Raw genomic sequence first — 16959 nt, forward strand, 5'->3', positions numbered from 1 at the left:
AGGTGAGGATAGGCTTTCCAAGAACAGCAGAATTAACTGAAGCCTTTTTGGGTTGATTTCTAGTTGCAAAAACATTAAACTTTACTCTTATTGCTCAGCAGTTAGTTGGCACAGAGGTAGTTGCTTAACAGTTGCCTGAACAATATAGACAGGAAGACTGCAATCATATGCGGTTCAGTAGCAGTTCCAATAACTAAAAATTTCAAAGTAGAAATGAGTGCAGAAACTACTTTGAGATATGCAGTAACTGTCATGTGATAAGAAAACGTCTTTGATTTCTGATAGAGACAAAGTCACATGTACTGCTAATACTGCTTTGAATTGTTTTTTTTTTTTGCATTTAGCATTTATGAAAATAAAGAAGTAATTGTTTTTCACTATTAAGGTTCATGGTGCCTTTGGGTCGTAGTTTTCTTGGTTTCTTCAGAAGCAGACCCTGAGATAAGTATTCAAGTGTATATAATTAATAGGGGGAATGATCACGTGAAATATGCTGGATTTGAGGCAGGGACGTGATGACACTTAACCTTTATTAAATGTATTAACAAGCTTGAATCTCTGGGTCCTCTGAGAGCCAGTGTTCTGCTCGCTCATGTCATGTTCCTTACCCATCTTCTACCCACACATCAGTCATTGATTGAGGGCGGATGAGGGCCAGCACCCATTTCGCTCCTGGAATACCTCAGGCAAAATGATGTAGATGCTTGCAGTTGAAACTGACACAACAAATGCTAAGGCATGATGGGATATAAATGATGTGTCAAAAGTATCTTTTGTATCTTGATGTATATTTATAGGACCTTTGGGTCAGAGGACCTAAGACCGAGATCCTCTGGTCTAGAATATGGACATTACATGTTTTGTCTTTCACATTTAGGTCTAAAATCTATGTGAAATAATGTGTAGGTGTTGATGAAGGTCAGGTTTTTTCCTTATGGATATCCAATAGTCTTGAACAATTTACCGAAAAAAATCCCTTTCTTCATTGTTGTATATTATCACTTTTGTCATAAAATCAAATGTCCATATTTCTGAAAGTCTGTTTCTGGGCTCCTTTCTCTAGTTAATTGGTCTTACTTTTTACTAGTGCCACCTGACAAAATTAACCTTGATATCTGGTAGGGCAAGTTTTCCCCTCTTGTTTTCTTTTTAAAGATTGTTTTTTTCTCTTCTTGGCCCTTTGCATTTCTATATAAAGTTTAGAATAAACTTCATAAATTTTGCAAAGCAAACAGAAAACCTCTTACGATTCTTTTTGGTATTATATTGACTGTATAGGTCAGTTTGGGGAGAATTGACATCTTTACTGTATTCAGGGTTCTCATTTATGAGTATGACTATCCCTTCATTTATTTTAGATCCTTTCTTAGTAATGTTTTATCATTTTCTCTTTGAAGGTCCCAGATATCTTTTGGGATTAATTCCTAGATATTTGATATTTTTGATACTGTTGTAAATGGAATCATTATTTAAATTAAAAAAATTGTTCCTGGTATATAGAAATGCAGTTTGTGTATATTGGCTTTATGCCTAGCACTCTTACTAAACTCAGTAATTCTAATAATTTCTCCTAAGATCATTTTGGACTTTATATGTACACAATTATCTATGAATAATGAAAGCTCTAGTTCATCTTTTCTAACTCTCCCATGTTTTATATTTTTCCTTTCTTTTTAACCGCGGTGTCTAGGACCTCTAGTAGAGTGTGGAATAAACGTGGTAATAACAGGTATCTTTTCCTTGTTCCCAGTCACAAAGGGATACCCTTCACTGTGTCATTAGAAATATAATGTTTACTGTTGATCTTTATTGTAGATACTTTTTTTACGTAAAGAAACTTTCCTTCTATTTGTCGTTTGCTAGATTGTTTATCTAAACCACAAACGATGTAGAATTTTAGCAAGTATTTTTTCTGTATCTTACAAGACAATTTTTATGTTTTTGTTTTTGTTTTTTTGAGAGAGTCTTGCTCTGTCACCCAGCTGGAGTGCAGTGGTACAGTCTCAGCACTGCAGTCTCAGCCTCCCAGGTTCAAATATTCTCCCATTTTAGCTTCCCGAGTAGCTGGGACTACAGGCACCTGTCACCATACCCAGCTAATTTTTATATTTTGGGTAGAGATGGAGATTTACCATTTTGGCCAGGCTGGTCTGGAACTCCTGACTTCACGTGATCCACCCGCCTCAGCCTTCCAAAGTGCTGGGATTGTAGGCGTGAACCACCATGTCTGGCTGTCTTTTTAATCTTTTACTAAGATGAAATACATGGACTGATTTTGTAAATCTTGCATTCCTGGAACAATCCCAACTTCATTATACTGTATTATCCTTGTTGGATTTGATTTGCTGATCTTTTGATTAAGATATATGTATTAGGGTGAGATTCGGCCAATAATTTTCCTGTTTTCATAATGTCCCTGACAGATTTTTATGCTGATGTTATGCTGACCTTGTAAATGGGTTGAAAAGCTCTCTTTTGAAAAGAGTTTTGTGTAAGATTGATATAGTTTTATTCTTATTTGCTGGTGAAGCTTTCTGGATCAGGAATTTTCTTTGTGGGATTCAGTTTTTTAAATTATTCAGATTTTCTTTTTCTTTTGTATGTCAGTTTTGGTAAGTTGTATTTGTCTGTACTTTTACAGTTTTATTTAGATTTTCAAGTTTATTGGCACAAAATTGTATAAAATACCTTATCTTTTAATATCTATAATACATGTATAATGATTTCTTCTTCAGTTTTGATATTAGTTATTTGTGCCTTCTGTCTTTCTTGATTCATCTCACCAAGAGTTAGTTCATCAATTTTAAAGGTCTTTTCACTGCCCTAAAATTTCCCTGTGCTCTGCCTATTTTTAACTCTGGCTACCCCTCCTTAGTTGTTAGTATTACCTTATCTTTTCTACTTTTAAATGTTGGGGTACCCACGGCTCTTCTAGTCTCATGGTTTCTAATGCCATTTAAATACCATTTTTATTAGCTGGTGACATTCAAATGTGTATTTTTTGCCTGTACCTCTCCTCTGATCTCCACTTCCCTACCTCCTCAGTCTACTCTCTGGTGGCTTACCTTTAGAATATATCCACAATCTGTCACTTCTTTACCACCTCTTATAATCTGGTTGAAGCCACCACTGTTTATCACTTACATTGTTGTATTAAATTTTTAATTGGTTTCCCAATTTTTACTGCACTGCTGTACAATCTATGTTCAAACCAGCTGGTGGAGTAATTTTTTAAATTATATTTTTGAGAGAGTTTCATTCTGTTGCCCGGGCTGGAGTGCAGTGGCACGATCTTGGCTTACTGCAACCTCTGCTTCCTGGACTTGAGCAATTCTTTTGCCTCAGCCTCCTGAGTAGCTTGGATTACAGGCATGTGCCACCACACTTGGCTGATGTTTGTATTTTTAGTAGGGATGGAGTTTCATCATGATGGCCAGGCTGGTCTTGAACTCCTGACCTCACATGATTCTCCCACCTTGGTCTCCCAAAGTGCTGGGATTACGGGTGTGAGCCACTGTGTCTGGCCTGGAGTGATCTTTTCAAAATGTTGTCAGATCTTGTCACCCTTCTTCTGTACAAAACTGTCAAAAGATTCTGTCAAAAGCTTTTCCATTTCATTTACCAGAAGCCCAAGTCTTCCTGATGGTTTAGCACACTCCAGGCTTGCCAGGACTCCCGTCACTGCTTTGCTAACCCTCACCCCTGCACACTCCACTCTAGCTGGTTTGCCTCATTGTTGTTAAACTAGATTTTAAAAATAAAACACTGAAATGTTGATAAGTCAGTTAAATTATCTACAAATAATAAAATATACTTAGTATTTCTGGATAGAAATGTAGAGATGTGTGAAGAATTTTCTGCAATGTCTGAGAAGTATGGGTATCTAATGAAGGGAACACTTATCAGAATCACAGGAAAAACAGTTTGAGAAATAATGTAATTCATGTGTTTTTTTCTTTTATTTTATATAATTCATGTCTTGATCTCTAAAACTAGGATCTTTTAAAAACAAATACCCCATTCTTAAAATTTGACTGAAAAAACTCATATTTTTTTGGTTACCCTTATTTCTTAAAATTACCATATTCTAATAAGCAATTAATAAAGCGAATCATTGCTTTGACTTAACAAGTCCATAGTAGGTGACCCTGTGGATGATTTAATGTAGGATCAGTTCAGCGTGGTCAGAGAGCTGCTGGAGGAGAGTCATACTGGAATCTAGCTTTATAATATTCCCAGTTAATCATTGCTGATGTCAGCTTGGATATGTACATACTGTGTATCATTTGGAGCATGTTTTCCTATTACTTCCTTTTAAATATCATTAATGGCACTGTGATCATGGGCAGACATTGTAAGTTTTCCTTGAATCATGTACAGTTAACTCTTGAACAACGTGGCAGTTGGGTGATCCAACCTCCTGTACAAAAATCCCTAACTTTTGACTCTCTAGAAACTTAACTACTAATAGCCTACTGTAGACTGGAAATTTTATCGATAAAAAGTCAATTAACTCATTTTGTGTGTTACATGTATTATATACTCTTTTTGAAACCCTGCTTGTGGCATCTAATATATTCTGTACTCTTGTAAGGAAGAGAAGAAAAATGTTATTAAGAAAACAAGGAAGAGAAAATAAATTAGCCATTCCTTAAGTGGATGTAGATGATCATAAGGTCTTCATCCTCATCATTTTCACATTCAGTTGGTGGGGTAGGAGGAAGAAGTGGAGGGATTGGTCTTGCTGTCTCATGGGTGGCAGAAGCGGAAGAAAATTCATATGTCAGTGGACCTGTGCAGTTCAAACCCATGTTGTTCAAGGGTCAACTGTACTTTAACGTAAATATTGTCTGATTTTTTTTTTCTCATAGAACTGGTCAAAGAGAATGCATTTTAGAATTCTAGCAATGTATACCTGTAAGGCACATGAGAATCTTTTATAGTTGTATTCATATCATGATAGCCTTAACTCTATATATGTAAAATTGATAGTACATTTTAAAGAAACAATTGATTTGAAATTATATCCGAAATTAACCTTAATTCACATGTTTAGCAGATATTCTTTTGAACACCACTATATACCCTGAACTGTTCTGTGTGCTGGCAATCTTGTGATGAAGATGACAGACAAGGGTTTTGTTCTTTTAGAACTTAACTTCTGGTAAGGAAAGACAGAAAAAAAAAAAAACAAGTATTAACAAGTGCTATTCAGAAAATTAAGACAAGGTGATGTAATAGTGTGACCAGTGTCTATTAGAGTGGGTGATGTTTAGAAAAGGCTTTGCTGAGGAGATGCTTTTAAACTGATAATTGAATACTGTAAAGGAGACAACTCAGAAGTTCAGAGGGAATAGTGTTTTGGCCAAGGGAACAAATTAAGTGCAAATGCTCTGAAATAGAAATTAGCAGGGTTTGTTAAAGAATAATAGAAAGCTGGAGTATAGTGGTTAGACAAAAGTTTGAGATGCATCTGGGTTAAGATATCAAATAGAATAAGACAGGAGTTCTCTGGGAATCTGAATTCTTTAGCCAAAGATGGTATTTAAAGTTATGGGTCTGGATGAAATGAACGAGGGAGAACATGTGTATTAGAGAAGAGAATGGGACTCAGGATCAAATCCCAGGATCCTCAAACATTAAGAAATGGGGAGAGGGGAGATGCCTAGAAAGGATGCTGGGAAGGAGTAGCCACTAAAATAAAAGAAAAACCAGGAGAATGTGACATTACAGAAGTCAAGGAGGGAATGTCAGTTAATTTTGTCAAATGACCTAGAACACATGGGAGAACATCTGTAGGTAGTACAAGCCTAATTGTGCATAAATTAAAGCAAGGAAACTTTTGTGGAATCATGAAGTTTTAATGATCTTAGCGATCACAGAAGAGGGATGAAGTCCATGTCTCTGCCCTCCACTGCCACTTCCTATGTCAGTATCTTCAGGGCTGCAGACCTTTATAGTAGTCTCTTAAGTGATGTCCTGCAACCATCCTCTGATAAGTCTGCTTATAGGAGCCAGCCACCTGAACATGCCATTCTCCTTTTCACAACCCTTTAATAACTCCTGTTGCTTCTAAGATGATGATCACAATCTTTACAATGGCCCTTGAGGCTCTGCTGTATGATCTGGCCCTTATGTGCCTCTACAGCTTGATTCCCACCTGAATGCCTACCACACTGATGACCTTTCAGGGCCTTGAATATGCTAAGCTCTTTCCTGCTTCCAGTCCATTTTATGTGCCCTCCTCTCTGTCTAGGGAATACCCAGAATACCCAGCCTCCCTTATTCTTTGTCTGGTCATCTTTTATGTGTCCTTCAACTCTCAGTTTAAATACTGCTTTCTTAAGGAAACCTGATCTCCCAGGCAAGGCAAGTCTCTTAAATACTTCTGTGGTGCCCTCTGCTTCTTTCTTATAGTGCTTATCACAAGTGTAGTTAAAACAATAATTTATACCCTTACTTAATGTTGTCTTCTTTTCTAGAGAATAAGCTCTGTGCGATTAGAAAATAATATTTTATTATTTCTGTCTCCTCCTCTACCCCAACTCTGTACTCAGCCATTCACACAGTAGCTGCATTCAATAAATACTTACTGTTTGAGTGAATCTTGTGACTGTTTCATAGTTGTACAGGTAGTTAATGGCACATTGTTATTATCTATTAGTATGTTAAAAGACTGATTCTGTTTTTAAGCCTGAGAATGGTTGGAAAGCCATTGAGTTTCCTTAGAGGGAAATTTGGCTCTTTAATGAATCTGTATCTGGACATGATCAAATGTATAGTTATTGGTTCTTATGAAACCTATTGAAATATATGTAATTAAATTGAATTAAGAATAGTACCTTGATACAAACTACAGGATGGCTACCCTTCCCTAAAAGAGACATATGAATGCCCACAAAATAAAAATACAAATGCCCACAAAAATTTTATTTTCTAGATTATTGAGTATTTTTTCATTGTGTTAGTCACATGTCCCTAAGCTGCTTACATTCAGTTATCCTAAGAGTTAAGTGTTTCATAATTCTTAGGGAAAGATAAGAATGCTTTACTGGTAAGGATCCTATGGAGGTTAAGCAAATGTGTCTTGGATTTAAAAGCTGTTTTCTCACATTTTTTGAATATACCACATCTGATTAAGATTATCCTGATGAAAAGAACAGAAAATAACTGTGGGATGTTAGGCAGTTTTTTTGTTTGTTTGGTTTTTTTTTGGTACAGTCTGTTCTGCTTCTGTTAATAAAGCCAAATTTGAATTGATAAAACAGATGGTCACTGTGTGGATCTCCCACTAGAAGGCATTTTCCACCGCCTCTGCTACACATGGCAGGATTTTATTTCAGGTGTTGTGAGACTCAAATTCAGTTACTTCCAGGATTTTTAATATTAAAGTTCATTGAGCACTTCGGCTGGTAAGATCTATTTTTTTATAAATGTGGTAAATTAAGGCTTAAGAGCAGTTTAAATTTCTATTTAAGCTTAAAATAAAGCCTTACTTGCTACAGAGCCTTTTCTCCCCTACAAGACATACCTGATTAAATCTTTAGCTCAATAATTGGTTTTCTCTGGTGTGCTTACTAGGAGATATTTGTTGAAATTCTGTTCGTTTATGTTCATAAAGTTTATATTAGAACACTTTAAAAAAACCCACTTGGTTATTTTGTAAAATTTGCAAGTAATTTAAGATATTCTGTTTTTTTCAAAAAACAGGAAATATAACTTTCTTTTTTTGAGTTCTCTTGGGCAACATGGTGAATATTGTTAGTAAGAGAATATTGTATATTTTAAAATTGCTAAGAGTAAATTTCAAGTGTTCTCATCATAAAATTAAGTATTTGAGGTGATGGATGTAATTAGCATGTTATATTCATGAATTACAAAATCACTTCATACTCAGTACATTTATACAATTATAAATTGTCAATTTATAATAAAAAAATGCAGCATTTTCTTTGAGAGAAGATTATGCCTTTGAGTGAAAAACTGGGTTTTGCAAGGGCTAGGATGAGAAAATTTCTTGATAAGGGTTATTTTGGCAGGGAAGATAGGAGAGAGCTACAGAGTATACCCAGAAGCTTTTTCTCTTCTTGAGCGTGCTTCTCTGTTTCTAGATTCAGTGCTTAAGTTATTTAAGGATTAACTTCTCAAACCTTTTTGTCCCTTCAAAGTGGAAATATCTTTACTGTTTTTTAACATAATATGGTCTTAGTATAAAGAACATGCAGAGAAAATAAAATTCTTCTACGAAATAGCTCAGCCCCCAATTAAAAAACGGTCATTGTTTTCTCTTAAATACATATCCTGACTATTTGATGCCTGTGTAAACCACACAGAAATGTGTGTGCATTCACACATGTTCAGATAAGATCAAGTGCTTAACCTGATTTCTTAATATATCATAGATTGCCATGTTAAGCTTAGACCATTGATTTGAGACCTTTATTCTTTTCTAACATAAGCATTTAAAGCTATGAATTTCCCATGTATTTATCATTGTTTTTGTTGCACTTGCTTTTGGCTTCTTGGTCATGAAGTCTCTCCCTAAGCCAATGTCCAGAAGAGTTTTTTGATATCATCTTCTAACATTTTCATGGTTTCAGGTCTTAGATTTAAGTCCTTGATCTATCTTGAGTTGATTTTTGTATAAGGTGAGAGATGAGGATCCAGTTTCATGCTTCTGCATGTGGCTTGTCAATTTTCCCTGGACCATTGTTGAATAGGACGTCCTTTCTCCACCATGTTTTCATTTGCTTGGTTGAAGATCAGTTGGCTCTATGTATTTGGCTTTATTTCTGTGTTCTCTATTCTGTTCCATTGGTCTGTGTGTCCATTTTTTTTTTTTTTTTTGAGACGGAGTTTCACTCTTGTTACCCAAGCTGGAGTGCAATGGCGCGATCTCGGCTCACCGCAACCTCCGCCTCCCGGGTTCAGGCAATTCTCCTGCCTCAGCCTCCTGAGTAGCTGGGAATACAGGCACGCGCCACCATGCCCAGCTAATTTTTTGTATTTTTTAGTAGAGACGGGGTTTCACCGTGTGACCAGGATGGTCTCGATCTCTTGACCTTGTGATCCACCCGCCTCGGCCTCCCAAAGTGCTGGGATTATAGGCGTGAGCCACCGCGCCCGGCCTGTGTGTCCATTTTTATACTAGTACCGTGCTGTTTTGGTGACTATGGCCTTATAGTATAGTTTGAAATCAGGTAATATGATGCCTTCAGATTTGTTCTTTTTGCTTAGTCTTGTTTTGTCCCTGTGGGCTCCTTTTTGGTTCCATATGAATTTTAGGACTGTTTTTTTCTAGTTGGGTAAAGAATGATGGTGATATTTTGATGGGAATTGCATTGAATTTGTAGATTGCTTTTGGCAGTGTGGTCATTTTCACAGTGTCAATTCTACTCATCCAGGAGCATGGGATGCATTCCCACTTGTTTGCACGGTCTTTGATTTCTTTTAGCAGTGTTCTGTAGTTTTTCTTGTAGAGGACTTTCACCTCCTTGGTTGGATATATTCCTAAGTATTTTATTTTATTTTATTTTTTGCAGCTATTGTAAAACGTGTTGAGTTATTGATTCGATTCTTACCTTGGTCACTGTTGGTGTATAGGTACTGATTTGTGTACATTAATTTTTACCCTGAAACTTTGCTGAATTCATTGATCAGTTCTAGGAGCTTTTTGGAGGAGTCTTTAACAGCAATAGTTTGACTTCCTCTTTACTGATTTGGATGCCCTTTATTTCTTTCTGTTGTCTAATTGCTCTGGCTAGGACTTTCAGTACTATGTTGAATAGAAGTAATGAGAGGCTGGGCACGGTGGCTCACGCCTGTAATCCCAACACTTTGGGAGGCTGAGGCGGGTGGATCACAGGTCAGGAGTTCGAGACCAGCCTGGCCAAGATGGTGAAACCCCATCTCTACTAAAAATACAAAAATTAGCTGGGCACAGTGGTAGGTGCCTGAAATCCCAGCTACCTCAGGAGGCTGAGGCAGGAGAGTCGCTTGAACCTGGGAGGTGGAGGTTGCAGTGAGCCAAGATTGTGCCACTGTACTCTAGCCTGAGTTACAGGGCGAGACTCTGTCTCAAAAAAAAAAAAAGTGGTGAGAGGGACATCTTTGTCTTGTTCCACTTTTCAGAGAGAATTCTTTCAACTTTTCCCTATTCATTATTATGTTGGCTGTGGGCTTGTCATAGATGGCTTTTATTACCTTAAGATATGTCCCTTCTATGCTGATTATGCTGAGGGTTTTAATCATAAAGGCATACTGGATTTTTTTCAAGTGCTTTTTCTGCATCAATTGAGACGATCATGTGATTTTAGTTTTTAATTCTGTTTCTATGGTGTATCACATTTATTGACTTGAAAATGTTAAACCATCCCTGCATCCCTGGTATGAAACTTACTTGATTATGGTAGATAATGTTTTTGATATGCTGTTGGATTTGGTTAGTTAGCATCTTGTTAAGGATTTTTTATCTCTATTCTTCAGGGATATTGGTCTGTAATTTCCTTTTTTTTTTTTTTTGTCATGTCCTTTCCTGGAGTTTCTACACAATAAATGAAATAGCAGAGTAGAAAGACAATGAGTGAGAGAAAATATTCCCAGTCTATACATCTGACAAAGGACTAATATCCAGAACCTACAAGGAACTCAAACAAATTAGCAAGGAATAAACCAAACTATCCCTTCAAAAAGTGGACTAAGGATATGAATAGACAATTCTCAAAAGAAGATATACAAATGGCCAACAAACATATGAAAAAAGCTTAACATCACTAATGATCAGGGAAATGTAAAACAGAACTGTGATGCAATACTGCTTTATTCCTGCAACAATGGCCATAATGAAAAAATCAAAAAATAATGGATGTTGGTGGGGATGCAGTATAAAGGGACCACTTTTACACTGCTGTTGGGAATGTAAACTAGTACAACCACTATGGAAAACAGTGTGGAAATTTTTTAAAGAACAAAAGTAGAACTACATGTGATCCAGTTACCCACTATTGGGTATCTACTGAGAGGAAGGTCATTAGATGAAAAAGATACTTGCACATGCATGTTTATAGCAGCACAATTTGCAGCTGCGAAAATATAGAAGCAGCCCAAATGCTCATCAGTCAATGAGTGGATAAAGAAATTGTGGTATGTGTATTCCATGGAATGCTATTCAGCCATAAAAAGGAATGAAATAATGACATTTGCAGCAACCAGGATGAGATCGGAGACCATTATTCTAAGTGAAGTAACTCAGGAATAGAAAACCAAACACTGTATGTTCTCATTCATAAGTGGGAGCTAAGCTCTGAGGATGCAAAGACATAACAGTGATACAGTGGACTTTGGGGGCTGTGGGGGAAGGGTGGGAGGACGGTGAGGGATAAAAGACTACAAATTGGGTACAATGTATACTGCTTGGGTGATGGGTGCACCAAAATCTCACAATTCACCACTAAAGAACTTATTCATGTAACCAGATACCACTAGTTCCCACCAAACCTATGGAAGTTAAATACATAAATAACACAAAACACTAAACAAAAGTAAACTAAAAGAAAAGCTAGGAATTTCCCCCATGCACTGAGGTGACTGTAACTCCCCAATTTTGATCTGTTGTACTTTCATTTTCATTCATATTTTCAACATATTTTAAAATGTCTCCTGTAATTTAGAAGTTTTTAGTTTTCAAATATTTGAGAATTTTCTAGATATCTTTCTGTTATTAGTTACTAATTTAATTTTGTTGTGGTTTTACAGTTACAGTTGAAAGAGGACTGCTTCGTTTGAGGGGGAGATTGTTGGGAATGGGAGAAGGGCTAGAGTGTCACCTGCTTGTGGGACTCTTTGTATTTCCATTGTGACTTCTGAGGGGCTCTTAGGTACCTCTAGAATTTCTGTGTTACATAGTGTGAAACCACTGCCATAGAATCTGCTGTAAATTTGAATATGTGAAAATGATAACCACTTAACAATGATACTAGTTGATTTCCTCCAAGTATCTTCTTCAACATAGCATGAAGTTTATTATTTTATTGATTATAAAGCACTGTAAAGCAGTTATTTTCTGTTAAAGAAAATACAATTATTTAGCCTTTAATTAAATTATTAGAACTAAGTGATTAAGTCAGTGCCCATTATTATACTTGTAAATATTTTAAGTGGGCATAGAGGTGGTTCCCAACAGCTACTTGCATGCTTTCTCGTCATTTAGAGTAGAGTAGAGTAGAATGTTTTTTGCCTTTTTAAAGGGTTGTAAGATAAAAAAAAAAGAAGAAGAATCTGTGTTATAGATCTGTATAGCCCACAAAGCCTAACTTATTTACCATCTGGCCCTTGGCAGAAAAGTTTGCTGATTCCTACTTTAGAGCCAGAACCAATTCATATTCATGAGGGGAAGGGTGAAGGGTTTCACTGTTACAGACTACTTCAAAAAGGAAAGGATGATAGTAACAGTGACTGAAAAGATAGCATGGATCTTTGTAATCCTTTCTTAACTAACTTATCCCAGGGGCTAGCATCAGTCTTTTTTCTGCAGTGACCAATTTCTGTTTAAATGGGGAAATTTGGCATCAGTCTGCATTTGGAAAACATTATCACACAGAAAAGATTGATGGTGAACAGACTGTTCATTTATTTTTCAAGAATAGTATTCTTTAAAGTAATAAACATAATTTTAAGTTAAGGTTTGTATTATGTATGTCACATATTAGTTTTTACATATAGCTTGATTTTTAAAACTTATTCAAACCACTTAAATTTTGAATTGTGTATTAACTTTTCAAAATTAATTGTATTAATTTTAAATTGCATATAGAAATTAACTTTATATTGATCTATATATTTTTCAGGATGATTGTCTTTTGAAAGTGTGGTACCCTATGACTGGTTGGAAGTCTTCAATTATACCTCAGGATCATCATGAAGTGAAAAGGAGACAGTCTCCTACTCAATTTTCCTTTGTTTACTTGGCACATCCCCGAGCTGTGACAGGTTTTTCATGGCGTAAAACTAGCAAGTATATGCCAAGGTTAGATAAATGAATCATACAACTTTAGTTTGTGTCCTTATATATTTATAAAAATAATGAAAATAAAGTCGTTTTAGTTTATTTACATGGTGGCGATTAATAGCATGGGCTCTGCCATCAGGCTGCCTGAAATCAAATCCTACTGTTAACTTCATGAGTTTTTAACTAAATTTCTTAACCTGTCTATGCCTCAGTTTTTCTTTCTGTAGAAGGAGGGTAGTAACAGTACGTACCTCAGAGAGTTATTGTGAAACTAAAATGTAGTTTGTGGGTGCAAAGGGCTTAGTATAGGCCTTTGCTCATACTTTGTGTCCAGGCAATGAAATTGTTAGTAGTAGCTGTGATACTAGTAGATGCTAGCAAGAAAATATTTGCAAGTAACAGGAAAGCACACATTGAAGAGAAACATATTGGTAAAAAACTGTCAATAAAATATATGGTGTTAAAGCATATACTGTACTGTGAAAAAAGTGAACACGTGCTTTTTTTGTTGTTGAAATCTGAAGACTGTGTCAACAGAAGCTTCTCAAAGGATTTTTTATTACACATTTTTTTCCTCATCGTTGTGGCACCTCTTAAAGGTATTTAGAAGGTTAAATAAACTGCAAAACAGCTTATACAAATGATTCCTGTATTATATACAGTTCTAAGAAAGCTGTTGGGTACTCAGAAGCTTGCTTAGAAATCTAGTTGGTTCTTGAGGGAGGGTTATTTCACGTACTGAATATATCTGAGAATTGTGTATACCTGTTAGGAAATACAGAACACATTGTAGAGATGCTCAGCAAATGGTAACATGGAAAATTTATATATTTTTGAATCTAAATGAAAAAGTCTATTTTTCTTAAGTCATCTGTATCAATTTGCAAAATACTTTTGACTCAGATTCTGTGTGAACATTCTTTTAAAGGGAGAAGGGTTTTTTGTTATTTTGTAGCAAACAGGTAAGTTACTTTAGCTGCTCCATGCCATGCTATTTTTGCTTATTTTAACTTAATAAAAATGGAGTTATAGTTTGAAATGATATTCCCCTTACAGTTTTATGATGAAGATGATGGTTTGTTTGTAACTGTTTGGATTATAGGAAGGATGATGTAAAGTGATGAAACTACTGCCATAAGCCAGATAGTTTAATTACATTAAATGATCTTTTATTATGTTCATTCTGTAATTTGCAGTGATTAGGTTTTCTTTTGCTGTTTAGTTTGTATGTTTTGTTTAGGAGATACTAGTAATCCTCTAGAGCCTGCATGTATAATCTGGCAATAATTTCGATTTCTTTTTTCAAAACCATTTCCCTGTTCTTAGTGATGTTCACAGTAGTACTATATATGATTTCAAACTCTTTGACTGATTCCTTTTTTACATATTATTTTGCACTGTTAATCTTTATGCATGAAGAACCAAATATTAACAGCCTTTAATTGATGGAATTGACATTCATATTAACCTTTATTTCTTTTTGTTGTTAGGGGTTCTGTCTGTAATGTGTTATTAACTTCATGTTATGATGGTGTGTGCCGGCTCTGGGCAGAAACTTTATTACCAGAAGACTGTCTTTTGGGTGAGCAGATTTGTGAGACTACCACTTCTAGCATTGCCAGCAACCTTTCTCATGCTGGAGGACACAAAGACAGAATACAGCATGCTCTTGAGGTATTATGTTATTTAAAATGGTAAATGAATTCTGAAGATAATGTGAGCCTCATGGAAATTCATAAATTAACATGCAGATGGCACACATGGTACCTGTAATGAGTGAAATTAATACAATAAATTCTCATTTATGCTTGTAAGACTTACTTATTTATTCCATTAAGAAGCCAAATACAGATAATAATGATGTCAGACATGTATAGGTAAATATTATCATTAAAATTTTTTAAATTGATATTTTATGCTCAAGTTCTACATAATATAAATTCTTATGTTTTACATGTCAAATGTGAAAATCTATAGGGAGTAAGAATAAAATATGTAAAAGTTGTTGAAATCAGTTGTAGTTAAAAAATATTTTGCTTTTGTTTCATAAAGATTAAAATTTTATTGTTGTAGTTAAAAATGATATTTTGTTCCTTAAAATAAAGATGTTTATTAAAACAGTAGACGCAAATGAACTGCTTTGCAGTTTCCATGATTGAATATTTTGAAAATGAAATAATTTTTCTAATTTTAAAATGGAGTATGAAATGAAAGTGCTTTATAAGAAATGAGATTATAACATATAGCACAAATGATTGTGTCCCATATGATTAGGTAATACTATAAAATATATGCATTATTTGATCTGATACTATTTTCCATATGCAAAATGAGAAGGGCTGTAGAAATAGAGAGGATATGCCAGATATGTTACTTTAATGAAGAAAGAATTGATAACATGTTATACTTTATTGAATGTGGAGAACAAAGGAAAAGAATACAAACATATTATGAAATATAGTCTTGGGAGTGGGTTAAGTTACAGAATAAGGAATTACTGCGAGGTGGGGCTGTGATATGGAGAAAAGATCATGCCAAGAATGACATGGCCCCATGTCTAAAATAGTCCACATGATCATGCATGCTAATGAAGAATTTTAATCTTACAGATTTATCTCAGTTTAAATCCAAATTACAAATTGTTTAAAACAATTTAAATTAATGAAGTCTTTCTTGTCTACCGCTATTCAAGCAGGTTCCCGTTGTTATTCTATATTTCCATACCCTGTTTAGTTCTTTATAATAGATATCATAAATTTGATTGTTTAGCTGTCTGTTTAATTCTAAGTGAGAGTCAGTATTGGAGAGGCAATATTCTTCCTGGTAGGAAGACTCAGGAATTTTTTTTCTTTACTGTTATTTTCTGGATATCCAGAAAAAAAAATCTTTGGGCTTCCTAATATTAATGGGAATTTTTTTTCGTGTTTTGTAGGTGCTACAAATAAGTGCTGTGCACACTACTTTTTACCTTGAACTATAAAGTTTATAAAAACTGTAGATAATACATCCAAAATAGTTCTGTTATTTAGAAAATTTTCTTTAAAATGATCAGTTTTTATGGAGAGAAAAATCTTAAATTTCTTAATAATCAATAGTACTTTGGTTGGCATTTATTAGAACTTCTGGAGTGGGACTCAGCAACTATTTTTCTATTTTAGACAATACACCATTTGAAAAATTTAAGGAAAGGACAAAGGAGGTCTTCTGTTCTTGTAACTCATGCTCAGTTATTACCTGACCAGACAGCAATGCATGAAGTTCAAAGACACATTTCCCACCATGCAAATGCACTCTGTCATTTTCATATTGCAGCAAGCATCAACCCTGCCACAGGTAAAGGATAAAGTTTTATTTCTTATAAATGTTGAAGTCAGGTAAATAAATAAAAAAGTGGAACTACTTTTATAACCTGTTTTTTATATTATTTCATGTTGCCTTTAAAATACCTTTTTTTTTTTTTTTTTTTTTTTTTGAGACAGAGTTTCACTCTTGTTACCCAGGCTGGAGTGCAATGGAGCGATCTTGGCTCACTACAACCTCCGTCTCCTGGGTTCAGGCAATTCTCCTGCCTCAGCCTCCTGAGTAGCTGGGATTACAGGCACGTGCCACCATGCCCAGCTAATTTTTTGTATTTTTAGTAGAGACAGGGTTTCACCATGTTGACTGGGATGGTCTTGATCTCTTGACCTCATGATCCACCCGCCTCGGCCTCCCAAAGTGCTGGGATTATAGGCGTGAGCCACCGTGCCCAGCCCTAAAATAACTTCTTAATTGGAATAGAGATATAAGGTACTATTTTTTGAATTGGGACTATGTGATTCTAAGGGTATTAACAACTATTTCTGAGCATCTTTGTCTAGAATATAATAAGAGTTCCCAGTAAATTAGAGTTTTAGTTGAAGCTGGTATCTATCATAAGTGGTGGCAGCCTGGTAAGTTAGTGTAATTTCCCT

General features: G+C 35.3%; 1 protein-coding gene across 6 annotated transcripts in view; it reads left to right on the forward strand.

Moving 5' to 3' along the window:
* Positions 1 to 16959, forward strand: part of DMXL2 (Dmx like 2) — a 171935-nt gene that overhangs the window by 46777 nt on the left and 108199 nt on the right. For all 6 annotated transcript variants that reach the window (XM_074393600.1, XM_074393601.1, XM_039469087.2 and 3 more), the window contains exons 7-9: positions 12846 to 13024; positions 14497 to 14680; positions 16165 to 16339. In XM_074393600.1, the coding sequence (XP_074249701.1) occupies positions 12846 to 13024; positions 14497 to 14680; positions 16165 to 16339 (538 nt within the window). The remainder of the gene's footprint in view (positions 1 to 12845; positions 13025 to 14496; positions 14681 to 16164; positions 16340 to 16959) is intronic.

This window comes from Saimiri boliviensis, chromosome 2 (assembly GCF_048565385.1).
Source record: "Saimiri boliviensis isolate mSaiBol1 chromosome 2, mSaiBol1.pri, whole genome shotgun sequence".
Taxonomy (NCBI): domain Eukaryota; kingdom Metazoa; phylum Chordata; class Mammalia; order Primates; family Cebidae; genus Saimiri; species Saimiri boliviensis.